This window comes from Falco cherrug, chromosome 8 (genome assembly GCF_023634085.1).
Source record: "Falco cherrug isolate bFalChe1 chromosome 8, bFalChe1.pri, whole genome shotgun sequence".
Taxonomy (NCBI): domain Eukaryota; kingdom Metazoa; phylum Chordata; class Aves; order Falconiformes; family Falconidae; genus Falco; species Falco cherrug.
In genome coordinates, this window is record NC_073704.1 from 42,978,974 (window position 1) to 42,992,560 (window position 13,587).

Sequence of the window (13,587 nt, forward strand, 5' to 3'; positions counted from 1 at the left end):
AACCTACGATATTTTGTATTAAGCCTCATCAAACCTATTTCATGTATATGGCAGAATTCTGTATACGTGTGCATCATGTTCTCCGGTGAGCTGTCCCTGAGTGGTGAGCATGCACATGGCTGGCTCTCCTTTAGTTTTGGGTACCTCGTAAGCAGAGAAAGATGCCAGTTGTCTGCCTCTCTGGTATGCTGTTCAAATCATTAGTGTGATAGATTTAGAGCTCTCTGCTGCAAAGAGTTAAAAGTATTCATGAAAATATTCTGTTCTTGCCATGAATACGAACTATGATTTGCTTGAGGGAGCATGGCCCCTATAATGTACTGTAATGCCTTTCTATTGTGAAATATCCAGGTTTTAATGTGCTTCTGTTTAAGTTCTGTTTTGACTTTTCCCTTAGGAAGGAAGCTAAAATTTTTCATTACAATATAGACAGTGCACTACACTTTGAATACAAATTTATCCATGTACAGAGTAATTTTTCTTGTGATTGTCTCTACCCTAGAGAAGTGTCTTTAATGAATTACATACAAATTGTGTAATTTAAGAAGTTAATTTGGTTTTCTGGTAACACAGGACTAAAAACAGCCCTTCTGGAAAGAGGTGATTTCTCATCAGGGACCAGCAGCAGGAGTACTAAATTGATCCATGGTGGAGTGAGATATCTTCAGAAGGCCATCATGAAGTTGGATTTTGAGCAGGTAATTGTTTATGCTGGTTGTTAAGCAAAAATTGCTAGTAGACACTTCCCCTATCCCAATTATATCCAAGTCTCCTTTTTATTTTTTCAATACTTGACTGTTGTATTTCAAAGCTGCTGTACATAAAAAAAGCGTCTTCTCCCTTTGAGCTTTCTAGGATATGGAAATCAGTGCTCCTGCCTTTTGCTAAATTGTTGTATGGGCAATACAATTGCCATACTTTATAGACTGTGTATGTTCTGGGGAAGGAAGGCAGAGACAGGGCTGATTTCAGAATAAAAAGAGCTTCCTACCAGTCATGAACCGAATTTGGAGGAGTGAGTGGTTGTCCTGTGTATTGTAGAATGAGGAAAGAAAATATGGTAAATGAGTGATTATATAGAAATGCTTTCATGTATTTTTGTGTCGGAGGAAGCTGATACTCTTGTTTTGTGAAATTGATTTGTCTTCTCATTGCAACCTCTCTAACTTCAAGTATATTTCAATGGTTGTAATACTGCTGTAGAAATGGTGACTTCTCAGGGAAAAATATGTAAAACTTGTAGTTATCCAGCTACAGAAATCAAGCTTTTTTTGCCAAAGAACAACTTCATATTGATTCATATTGATGGATTTGGAGAAGAGCACGTCTACATTTGCAGCTCAGAGTTAGTATGGGATTTAATTGTGGGAACTGGCACAGAAGGTATACTGTGGGATGAGTTCTAAACTTCAAGTGCCTCCTGCCCATAGTTAGGATTATTGCGCTTTACACTCAAATTAAAAATTATTCTGCTGACCTGCCAAAATGAAACTAGCAAAACCTCATTTTCTTGGGAAATGTTTTCCTTAACTTTTGTATTTTTCAGCAAATCTTTGTGTGTTTCTGAAAGAATAGTAAAAGTTATGCAAGATATTTGCTTTGATAAACCATTTCTTATTAAATGTTGCACATGGAGACAAAATTGAGTAACGTGGGATCCGCATGTACACTTCTGTTTTTCAGTACAAGATGGTGAAAGAAGCACTTGAGGAGCGTGCAAATCTGCTTGAAATTGCTCCTCACCTCTCGGCTCCTTTGCCAATAATGCTGCCTGTTTACAAGTAAGCTTTGCTATAGTATCTCTCCTTTAGCGTTGTTCTTGACAAGCAAGCTGTTTCCCTGGAGAGTTTGCAGGTGCCTTTTTCCAAGCATGTCATTAAACCTGTCATAAGCTTTGTCCTCCAGCAGGTGAGATGATGTCATATTGTAGGAGCGTGAAATTCTTCTGTGGCACCAACCAGTTATCACTGCTGGCTAGGAGCTCATCATGGACTTCACCAGTTCAGTGCATTTTGACCACCCCAATAGCGGGGAGGAGGGGAGTTTGCAGCTGGAATGAACTCTCATTCCCAGCACATTATTTGATATTCTTTTCACTACGTCCATGTCTTCAACATGCTATCATGGTGTTCTTAGCAATGTGACATTTAGTCCATGCAACCATCCCTGTTCAGTGCAGTAATTCAGTGCACTTGCCTTTCACAGCACATGACAGTTTAGTGCTGATGCTTCTCATCTAAGAAAGAGACTTTAAGTGATTTGGAACAGTTTCTCACTGTAACAGGCTACTTAGAGCAGATCTTAATGTATGGCTTTATTCCTGTCTTAGTAGAAGGGGCTTGTAATAGGTGGAGCTCGTGTAGGTCAGCGGCCAGCTGCATTTATTTGGTCCTGTTTGTGCAGGAGGCATTAGTCAAGGTGTGCATTTGAGGAACCCTTTCAGCTTGCACATGCAGCCTGGCTCTTCCCTTAATACATAGCTTTAATATCTCACTTTACACTGAAGTAAAAAAGGCAGGTTTGTGATCCTAATTCTAGAATAAATAAAGCCTTGAATCTGCTTGACTAACTGCAGTGAGTAGATCAGTTGAAAACAGTAGCGAACAATAGATAAGTTCTTGTGTATTTGCATTCTGTTGTGATACCATGAACTTATGTGATGGTACAAAGTAAAACTAGTGTAATACTACATGCTGTGTTACTTACCATGTTCTATATTACTATAACATTGTGTGCATACACTTTTGCATTTATTTATTTCACTTCCTGGGGATTTTTTTTTTCTTGCAGATGGTGGCAGTTGCCATACTACTGGCTTGGAATAAAACTTTATGACCTCGTGGCAGGAAGTCAGTGTCTGAGAAGCAGTTATGTCCTTAGCAAGTCAAGAGCCTTGGAGCTCTTTCCAATGCTACGCAAAGATGAGCTTGTTGGAGCTATTGTCTACTACGATGGTATGTTGCCTTTCTGTGTTTTCATTATTATGTGGTGCTGTGTTTTGAGTTGGGGAGAAACACAAGTATGCAATTATAGGTCATGTACATAGACTTTCTAAAGGGAAGAACAACAACTTGGAAGTATTTAGCTTGCCTCTTAAGCATTAATTTGGTAGCTAAGTTGCGTTTTTCACAACAGTAACTTACTGGACATAGGAGAGAATATATTAGTTTTCTTGGCTAGTAGGTATAGTGATACGTGAAAGCGTTCTAATGTTCTGGTGATTCCCTACAACTTTCCAGCCGTGCGTGTTTTTGCTATATACTTCCTTCGACTGAACACTTCTGAGGTATTGTAAGTCAAGAAAATGTGATCATTCTGGTAATGTTAAATGGTTTGCTGTAGCACTTTGACTATGCAAATAACTTAAGACCTATCTAGCTGATCTGGCTGCTGGTTGTGGTTCTTGCACTGGGTTGGATGAGGCCTGGATCAATTACTTGTTGTATCACCAGTAAAATCGGTTGCTCTGCAAAGACAGCGTTCATTGTAATTATAATCAGATACTAGAGACTGATATAAGATATGAATGGTTTTGTTAAAACCCCTTTAAATAAAGGCTTATAAATTCATGAGAGGAAATACGCCTCCAGCACAAGTTATTTAATCTATTATATCAGCTAGTTTTAGGTATGTTTGTGTATAACGCTTACACAAATTCAGTGTCTGAGTGGGAGAAAATAAAGATGCTTTCTGCAAGTCTTCTGATGTTCATTCAAAATAAAATGATGATTTAATAGAACTCATTGCAGTCATCTAGAAATAGCAATTTTAATGTTCAAAAGTGTTCATGTGTATTCATGTTAGGAAAGAGCGTCACTCTTGTTTGTAATGCAAGAATGGATAAGCCTTTTTGCCTTGTTCTGTGAAATAAGTCTGGTAATAAGTCTCTAACATAGCTGTACAGCAACAGGTGCGTGCTGCAGTGGGTCTGCCAAGCAAAGGATTTAACTCTGTCCCTTCAGACTCTACAGATACACAAGGCAGTCTGAAGCAGAATTGGTGAAGGTTTAGTTGGCTTACTTGACACAAAATTTGCTTGTCCAGAACATTAGTGCTCATGTTGATGTGCAGGTGCCTTGAGCTTTATCCAAACTGCTGTATCTCAGTACTTTCTAATGTCATGCAAGTCCCATCCCCAAACAGTATTTAAAAAATACTGAACTTGTACAAAATCTAAGTGCTGGAAAGTTCACTGCTTAAGCTGGAGTTCCAGGGTGTACTGTCATAATGGCTTTCTTGATCCACCTGGTTATGTTGGCAGACCTGGAAGATGTGATACCTTTTCTTTGCGGCAGAGTTGTACGCTGTTTCACAATGTGGTTTCAATTAGATTGGTATTCCTCCTTCTCCAGCCCCCTTCCACTTCCCTTCCAAGACTGAAAGTTTGGTAAAACTTTCTTGGTAATGGGGCCAGCTAGGTAATACCAAAATGTCAAATATGTTCAGGATAGGGCAAAAAGCCGTAGATTCTTTGCAGGCTTGGAGGAGCCCTCCAAAGAATAAATAGCTTAAATACTGATTTACTTCAGTAGTGGTGCAGTTCTAGTTAGTTTTTACCTGAAGATGTAGTTTCTGACCTTTTGGCAGCCAGAAAGGTCTTCACACAAAATTGATTGTAAAGGTAGTTCTTTTCCCTTTTTAGAACTGCATTTACCCTATTCATCAGCTTATCAATAGGGGCTTTTGTACTGGGAAGAAGTAGGAGGGACTCTCAGAACACACTGGAGTTAGTATTTATGAGGCTTCTGGCAAAAGCATATGTTGATAATTGCAGGTTGCTCATACAGAGCCCACAGAACGACAAAAAAACCCTGTATATATATGTGCAGGAATATATATGTGTAGGTTCTTACTTGGGGATAGGGTAAGATTTAAAGGATGGACTTGATTTTTACTTATTTCTGATGGAGACTGCATCTTTTCTATCTTATTTTTAAGGTCTGGAGGAAATAAGAGGTTATTTAGAAGCAAATTTGTTGTGGGATTATGTGGTATTTTTGTATACTGTAACAAGAGCTGCTGTAAATAGCATGCATAGAAGTAATTCAGATTTATTTTTTCATTATCATAAGCTATCCCTTAGACTGTTTTAAGGGATCCCAGGAGCATACAAGAACGACGAAGTGGTTCTCTTAACTGTAATTACACTTCTCATAAGAGCACTATAACTTGAAATCTATTTATAATCTATTGAAGTTTTTCTGATTAAATAAATAGTTTGGATGTATCATAGCTATTTACTACTCCAGCATTCCAAAGATACACATTTACAAGATAGCCTTAACATTAGTTTTCAGATTTCTTGGATGAGTAATTATTTTAAACAGTGTTACAATAAATCTAAAAATTCAGCATGAAGATAACCATGTGGAGTTTTAGTGGAAAACATCTGTGTAGCAATACAGTGCAGAACTCTGGATGACTGAGAGATGTCTCTGATGGTTTTGTTGACTTCCCAAGCAATAAGAGACAAACCTGCACTCTGCATATTGGACACAAAGAAGTGTAAAAAAAAAAAAAAGAGAAAGAAAAAGGAAACGTACAGGATTATTGAAGAACAGTTTAAAGAGAAAGAGGATTGTGTAATTGTTCTGTTTATTCATACAAATCTCAATAAAGTCAGGTAGCTGACAGAGCATCTTAACAGTTCTCCTTCAGAGGAATAGCTGCAATGCTAGCAGGACTCTTGGACTAATTTGATGAGAGATATCGAAAATAGACTTTTAAGTTTTGCTGCCAGTGAAGCTACTTATTCATGCCAGTATATCTGGCCTTATTTTGCTTTCCTTGTAAGAGTACAGCTTGGTTATCCACATTTTTAGTGCGGAATTTAAAGAAACGGTGTTTTGCAGTGAAAAAATTAAAGAAATTCTCAAAGCTCCACTAAACCTCATTTTCCTAGAAGACTAAAGTAGTTCTGAAGGAAAGTATCAAATTTGTGAGTTCATAATGTACATTTGGGTTCTTTGAGGCTGTACCTAATCCAGAATAAAAACTTTCCAGCTACAATGTTAAATCAATTCTTAACATGCTACATTTCAGAACTAAATTTTATCTGCAGTGACTTCTCTGTAGGTCAGCCTGTGGCCCATGGTGTATGTGTACTCATGCTGTGTTGTAACATGTTATTTTATTGTGATCAATTAACTGTGTTCTGTCCACAGTGAATTTGTTTTAAGTCATAATGTTTCAGCAAGCACCGTTTAATATTATACCTTCATGCCCTGAATTTGGAGACATGGAGGACAAAAGGGAAAGGGAATTGAACTTAAATCCTCCTTAAAGAGGAGAAAGGGATGATAAGATCAAATTGAACTCCTTTTAGTTCTTTCAGAAGGATTAGTCATAAAATAAAGCCACTAAATAATGACAAAATTTTATATATATATATATGTGTGTGTGTATCTGTACCTGTCTTAAAGTAGGTCATATCTGTGTCTTCTCTGTCCATCCTTTCTCTGTCTTCCCTAAATAATGAATAAATAAATTGGCCTTTTAAGAATGGTGTGTCTTAACTGACTGTGTATGTGCAGTTGAATGTAGATTTATCTTTTTTTCTTGCCTATTTCTATCATACTTTCCCTGTATCTGTAGTTGTTAACAGCACCTACTAGCAGCGTCTTGCTGTCTGGCATGTTGATCACCACCACCAAAGGGAAGAATTAAAAAAGTAACCTACATAATGAATGGTTTTGTTTGATAAAACCACCTGTCCAGTTGTGACTTTTTGGTGACAATGTTCTTCTGCAGAGGAAAGATCGGGAAAGCTTTTTGTTTTGTTTTGTAATTGTTGATCAAACTAGTGGCATGTCAAATAATAATGTTGCTGTGGTTGTCTTAATTACATTTTTAAAATTGTTTTGGTTTTTTTTGGGGGGGTGGGGGTGGGTGGGAGGGAAAAGTACATTATAAATGTTTGAAGTACCAGCAACAGCAAATCACAGACTTTACCAGAGGCTATTCTTGCTCTGTCTCGGCATCAGGAAACTAAAGCATATGTTGGATGTTAGCCTGGGTGTACACAATGTGTCCTATTTATTCAAGGTTTTCTTTGAAGCCACAACTTACAAGTTTGTTTCTTAGGGGTACATGTCAGACTTCATTTAGCATTTGTTGGTATTAGGATACTCCTGAATAGCAAAAAGGCAACATTTTGGGGGAAGAACGTGGCTGCTATCTGAGCAGTGATCTGTCAGTTCCACTTACGTAGCTCAAGGAAGACTGGAGAAGAGGCACTATGGCGATGCTGGGCTGAGATCTCAAGATCATAGGCAGAATTATTTTAAAGCACTTTAAATGGAAGAATTAATCTCCATTTAAATTATATATAGTTCATTATGTTAAGAACTAGGAAAAACATTAAAGCAGAGGTCCAGCTGGCCAGAATATTTCAATTTAAAGTGTTTAGAAATTCTAAGTGGCACAATTATTTTTAGGATGCATTATTTTTCTATCTCCAGGTGCTTGCAGACCTCTTTGTTAACATATTTTTGCCTTGCAAGATGAGCCTTTAGGTGTGTAAGGAAAACTTGTGTTCTGGAATCAGTCCTGAATTTAAGATTTTTGGGCTTTGTTGACCCTGCTCTTTGAATTTACTGCTATTTTCTGAAAGCACGAATTAACATATACCACTTGTGTGACTGTGTTGTCACATCAGGGTATTTGATTGCTTAATGTCTTGTTCTATGAATTTCCAGTATATTTGCTGGAATGTAAGTAATTTTTGTTTATTTTTTGTATATATTCTCTCCTGAAATATTTTAATATGGAGGTTATTTAAAGGTAGAAAAGGAAGCTTTGGCAGAGGATTTAGCTTTCCTTGTTTACAGCAAACCCCATGAGAAATCCTTCCCAGGCACACATGCACACACACAGACGGACATACACACAAAAATCAATGCAAAAGAGTAGGGCATTCATTAAGCTGTCAAAAATGGAATAAATGCTTTTTTTTTATTTGGGCTCTTGTAGCTATTTTTCCTAGTGTTTGAGTGTGTCCTGAATTATGAAATGTTATAGCTTTATAATTCATATTTGACAAATTAATATTTTGCGAATGTTGAGCTGTAATAGGGGTATTACCCTATTACAGATGCAGACAAGTGTATGACTTTTTTTCCCTCCCTGGATATAAAAACTCTTTGACAGTTTGTCACTAAAAATACTTTCTATAGGTGAAATACACGGCTAACCATATTTCTTGGTATTTCAAAACTGAAGCTGGATGAATGAGAGAAGCCTTGCAGGCACACTAACCGTAGGTATAACCTGGGAAATACTATGCGTATTCTCCATATCCCGTTGCTTTCAAATACATTTTGTCCCATGTTCTATATAATAGAGTTGTATGTAAAATCCTGAAGAAAACCGGCAGCCTGCTATGAGAGGGCTCGTAAAGGTAACGCTGGCTTCCTCTAGTGGAATGCATGTAAAATGGAATGCAGGTCTCCAGCTGAAGCGATGGAAGTGGTAGGATTTTTTTCTTGCCAGCACTAGTATGAACACTAGTGGGGATCCGTTATAAACGGTGCTTCCCAACTCTCTGGTAGAATCCGTTGGGTCTCTGCTGGCTTGTAATGTTTCTCAGTGCACGGTGACTCAAGTCATACTGTGCTTTATCCGTCAGAGCTTTTTTATTGTTTTCAAAAGGGATAAAATCAATAGCCTAAAATGGCTTGCATCTTTAACCCAGTTTTGCCTCTGTCAACGGGTGCAGCCACATGAACGTCCCTGCAGGAGCAGCCGTTTGCCCCGAACAAAAGGGACCGTGCATCCGCAGCACTCTTCTTCCTTTTGCTGGAGGCATCCTTCCCAAAAGCATGCAGATGATAACTGCATCTCCTGCTGTACCTGTAACAATTTAATTGTGTAAGTCAGCCCAGTCAAGCATCCCCAGCTCATGACTGGGAGACATGAAATTCATTGTCATTATTGTCCCTGTCATTTTGGATCATTATATCCTGCTGCAGAATTTTCCTCACTCCAGTGCTTTCTTACCTCCAGGAAGCAGGGATTATGGCTGAGGTTGGGGTGGGGGCAGGACTGTGAACTACATTTACCTCAGGGGAGCCACAGATTAAATTGGCTTTGCTCTCTGACTTGCTGGATTCGTCTGTTTGTACGCTCTGGGTTTAAGGTTGGAAATGATGAATATTCTAGTGAATTCTGTGCCCCTCTCTTTTCTTTTTTTAATGCTCATATAAGCAAAGGATGGGTTTTGTGTCCCTTAAGAAGAGAACGGGGAATAATTCTTCAGATCATGTTACCTAAAAGATTTAAGATTATTCCTGAGCAAAATGACATTATTTGCACATTGTGCCACAAACATCTGAGCGTTCCCCAGTGTGTCGTGGCTTTTAGGGGAAAGACTCCATTGAAGCATGTAACTCTGCTGTAATTTATATGTGTGCATTTTATGTGAACTTAATGGTCGGTCATTAGTTAATATGTACACGGTTCCGTATTGTAGGTATCGTTATATGTATGTTGAAGGAAAACAGATTATGGGATGCCTGTACGTCTTGCTGCTTCTTCCCCTGCTCTGGTGGCTGTCCCTGTGTCAGCATAATGGGTCCAGAGCAACCCTGGTCCTCGGGAGGGGCTGGGGACGTGCATGTTGCTCATCTTCCTCGCCACGCTCCTCCGCTCCCATCAGCAGAGTTCACCTCGCCCAGCCTGTTCCTGTATCCATTCGTGCGCTGGGTTTCTCTAGGTTCAGGGGAGAATTGTCTGATCAGGCAGCGGCATTTGAACAGATGGGGTGGATCCCTCCCCCCGTGGCAGCCCTGCCTGCTCTCCGCTTGGTGCAGGAGATCCCTTCCAGCTGGCACCTGCCTGCCTGTCCCGGGCACTTGCAGCGTGCCACGTCCCTGCCCTTGGCGGCTTCACTGCCTCTGCCCAGCTCTGGCACAGCACTCTGGCCCTCCCGTGACTTCTTGCTCCCTGGCTGGTCCCCCCCACCCCTGGCCGGTCTCATGTGTGTCCCACCTGCTGAACACAGCATGTGATAGCTGACAAACCGATCGCTGCTTTGTTTAGGCTTAAAAAATAGCTACTGCGGTGTGCAAAGCAAACTTTGCCTCAAAGTTAAGTTTGCCCCAAATTTAGGCTGTTAACGTGAGCGCTGGGAGTACTAGTCAGCTCTTGTGCCATGCGGGTACGCAGTGAGCTCTGTTGACATCATCACGTTTCTTTCTGGCACGGTGGCATGGCCGCAGCAGAACTGCTGTGACAGTTGTGCACGGTGACATTTTAGCGTGGTTTCCATAAACTGACAGTGACAATGTTTAGTTTCATTTTAACACTGTGCTTTTACTTACACTGACATTGCAATATGATTGTAGTGACAAGTTGAAGGCTGATACAAAAGAAGTGGGAAACAACATAATTATAAAGCAGTAGCACAGAACAGTAATTCCAAATTTTGTCTTTCACTTGATGTGCCTGGATATTGCAGCTTATTTTTGTATTCTGATATCTTAGTTTCCGTACAAGTTTTAGCTTCTGTACTGTAACTTGGCAGTAGACTTGATTAGACAGACATTCTCAGGGTGTTGTGGTTTTTAGTTTTTGTTTTGTTTTTTTTTTTTTTGTTTTTGTTGTTGTTGTTGTTTTTTAAAAAAGCTTTTATGGACTTCCAGTCTCTTGCTTGTGTTACTCATTTGTTTATAATTCTGTATGTAAGTTGGAATGTATCATACTTTCATTTCCTAATCTTCATTGTGATCTTGCTTGTTTTTATCCATACACGCAATTTGTTTGGTCATAGGTTCCTTCATTCCTTTAATCTTGGTTGATGAATATAATCTTGACTTTCTTAAGTTCCCTAAGCTTGTCTTGTAAAATAGTGGTTACATTGCACCTTGGGTGGTCTCTGCAGTGTGCTCTCAAGCTGTGTGTGTTAAGGTTTGATAAATGTAGCTGTTACTGGTAAATGGGCATTAGTTCTTTCAGACCCTTGAGGAGCAGAACCTAGAAGTCAGATGCTGATGGTTACCTCTTCACCTCTATGGCTCGGAGGAAAAGGGAAGTTTATTTCTTGTGGCCTAAGATGGTGCTAAATGGAGGAAGCAGAAATTATTTAAAATGACTGCTACTGGATTATTTAAACTTGATGTGTCAAATCTGAGCTTGAATGTTACCATAAATTTACCTGTGAGAAGGCTTTCCTTTCCATTAAAGCTCCTACAGAGTGAGGGCTGAAAATACCTGCATCTCAGGGCAGATCTGTAAGACCTAAAATATGTGGGGTGTGTGGTTCTTTCCGGTGCAAAGTGCATATTTAGCTCTGTATCATTCTTCCCACCTGGTTGGGCCATATTTCAGCAGCACGGATATCACTGTGGAAAGCAGAATTCAATTTATACATGATTTGTATGACACTTATTAACAGTCTGGTGTGATATTGCTGTGTTGTTATATGTGGGTGTGATGGAACTGATTTAACTGAGTCAGAAGGCTCTTCCCTCTGAAGCAGTCCAAGAACAAATGTGTGCTTGCTACGTATCCTAGAAAGTCTGTTAGTTTTCAGTGAATTTTTGACTTAAGTTTCATGTGATTCAGAGAGCAAGAAATAGTTCAGGTCTGAGGGCATTTTTAATGACTTGTGACTCACAAGTCAAATTCGATGTTTACCTCTGACCTTACTCTACTTATGTTTGGGGAAAAGAACTTGCTGACTTCTTTCTCAGAGAAGTCTGGAACAATTTTGAGTCACTCCAGCTGATTCATAATGCCTAAACTTGGATGTAACTGATTTCCATATGTACAACAGATGTTGAGTTCCTGTTTTAATGCTTGTAATAAAACTGTTCATGCAATTAAGCACTTATTTAAAAATTAGAGGATAACGGGTAGTCCTGGTAACTTAGTTATCTATAGTAATGTATAATTATCACTCATTAGCCTTAAACTTGGTAGGGTTTTGGTAAAGTTTGCATATACACAGCAAGAAAACTTCCATGCACGTGAAATTACTTGACTTTGTGCATTGCTTTTCTTCACTATATGCACGCAATTATCTAGTGCAAGGCTGCTGTGAGAATATAACGTACAGGTACAGAAATATAGTTTTAACATAGCTTTTAGGATATCCGTGCTTTTGGGGACAATGGGTGTCATTGCGGTGATCCAGTAATATCTTTGTCTTGATGCTGAGTGATAGGTTTTTGGGTATGTTCCAAATCCAAGTGACTGCCTCATGAGTTGCAGCTGAGTATTCTAGCTAAGTAAGTGGAGCTCACTGGTGTCAGTAAAGGAGCAACGTACATGCAAGAGATTAATTTGCAAGTATTTATTTTGCCTTTATCCCCTCAGCTTTTTAAAAGAAGACAAAAACCCCACACCTGCTTATTTGTACGGCTGCATTATGTAGGGATATAGAATTGTGACCGTACTGTGGGCCTAGTTGTATCATTCAAGTATTTCTGTTAATGTATTTTTCCTTTCAAAAGAAGCCTGGTAGGTGGTTCTATGGAAGGATCTGCCCTCTTGAATGTTCATTAAGACTGTCATATAGTTTTTTGCATGGCTAATTTCCAACTCTCCATTAAACTTGACCTCCACAGCAATAACTAGATATGCCTAATCAGAAAAGACTGTAGATTGTGGAAAGGTGAGAAGGCTTTCATGTCTGTTGCAGGGACCAGCCTGCTCTTTAAAGCAAGAAGTTTGCAAACCCACATATTACAGCTGTGCCATTGCAGTAGGAGCCAAAGCCATGTTTGTGGCAGTTGCTTACGTGCATTATTTCAAGACTAATTGTCACACAGCAAGTATACTCAGTAGTGAAGTATAAATATAAGTATGTATTTATTTATATATATATATATATATTTATATCATTAAAAGTTTATAATGAACAAAAGCTACCCTCTTAGGATTAAAAGAGCTTCCAGCTTTTTAAAAAAAGATACAGTCACTGGCTACTCTGTGCTGTTGATCTTCAACTGAATAGAGTTGCAACAGAGAAAGCAGGAATTGGTGTAAGCATAATAGGTGTCAGAGTGTGACACAGGACAGAATATACTAGAACTACCAGAGTGCCTTATTAATACTGTGGTTTTCACACAACTCTACTGCATCAGTCACAAACAAATTTCTACAGTCTGTGGGCTTTGTTACCACTACTGGCAGTGGCTCAGCATTGATAAAAATAAAATTGAATGTACACTATGTGCACTCTGTGGGAGGATTCTTTTAGTGCCAACGGAAGCATTGTCTGTTCGTCTTTGAAGAAGTACAACATTTGCTACTAAGGAATGAAAATAGAATTTTCCTAAATTACACAAAAAAGAAATTATAAACCAAATGGCATCACTGTTGGTTTCACCATGATGTAGGACACACTTACACAAAATGTCTTTGCACACTAAATGTCTTCAGCAGTATGCCTTCTAAGAATAAGGGATTTTTTAAAGAGGATTCAGTGTTAATTTGGTGAAAGCACTTAGGCCAGCATTTCATTAAAAGCTAGGTTGACTGCCCTTAATACAAATCAAAGTATTACTCCATTGTTACTGTATTACAAGCAGATGACAATAATGAATAATGAGATGGATGATTCTTTCAATTTTTCTTGCTAGAAAT

At 38.9% G+C, this 13,587-nt stretch overlaps 1 protein-coding gene across 2 annotated transcripts in view; it reads left to right on the forward strand.

Moving 5' to 3' along the window:
- Nucleotides 1-13,587, forward strand: part of GPD2 (glycerol-3-phosphate dehydrogenase 2) — a 64,136-nt gene that overhangs the window by 26,138 nt on the left and 24,411 nt on the right. For both annotated transcript variants that reach the window (XM_055718762.1, XM_027807389.2), the window contains exons 4-6: nucleotides 574-698; nucleotides 1,684-1,781; nucleotides 2,791-2,954. In XM_055718762.1, coding sequence (XP_055574737.1) covers nucleotides 574-698; nucleotides 1,684-1,781; nucleotides 2,791-2,954 — 387 coding nt within the window. The remainder of the gene's footprint in view (nucleotides 1-573; nucleotides 699-1,683; nucleotides 1,782-2,790; nucleotides 2,955-13,587) is intronic.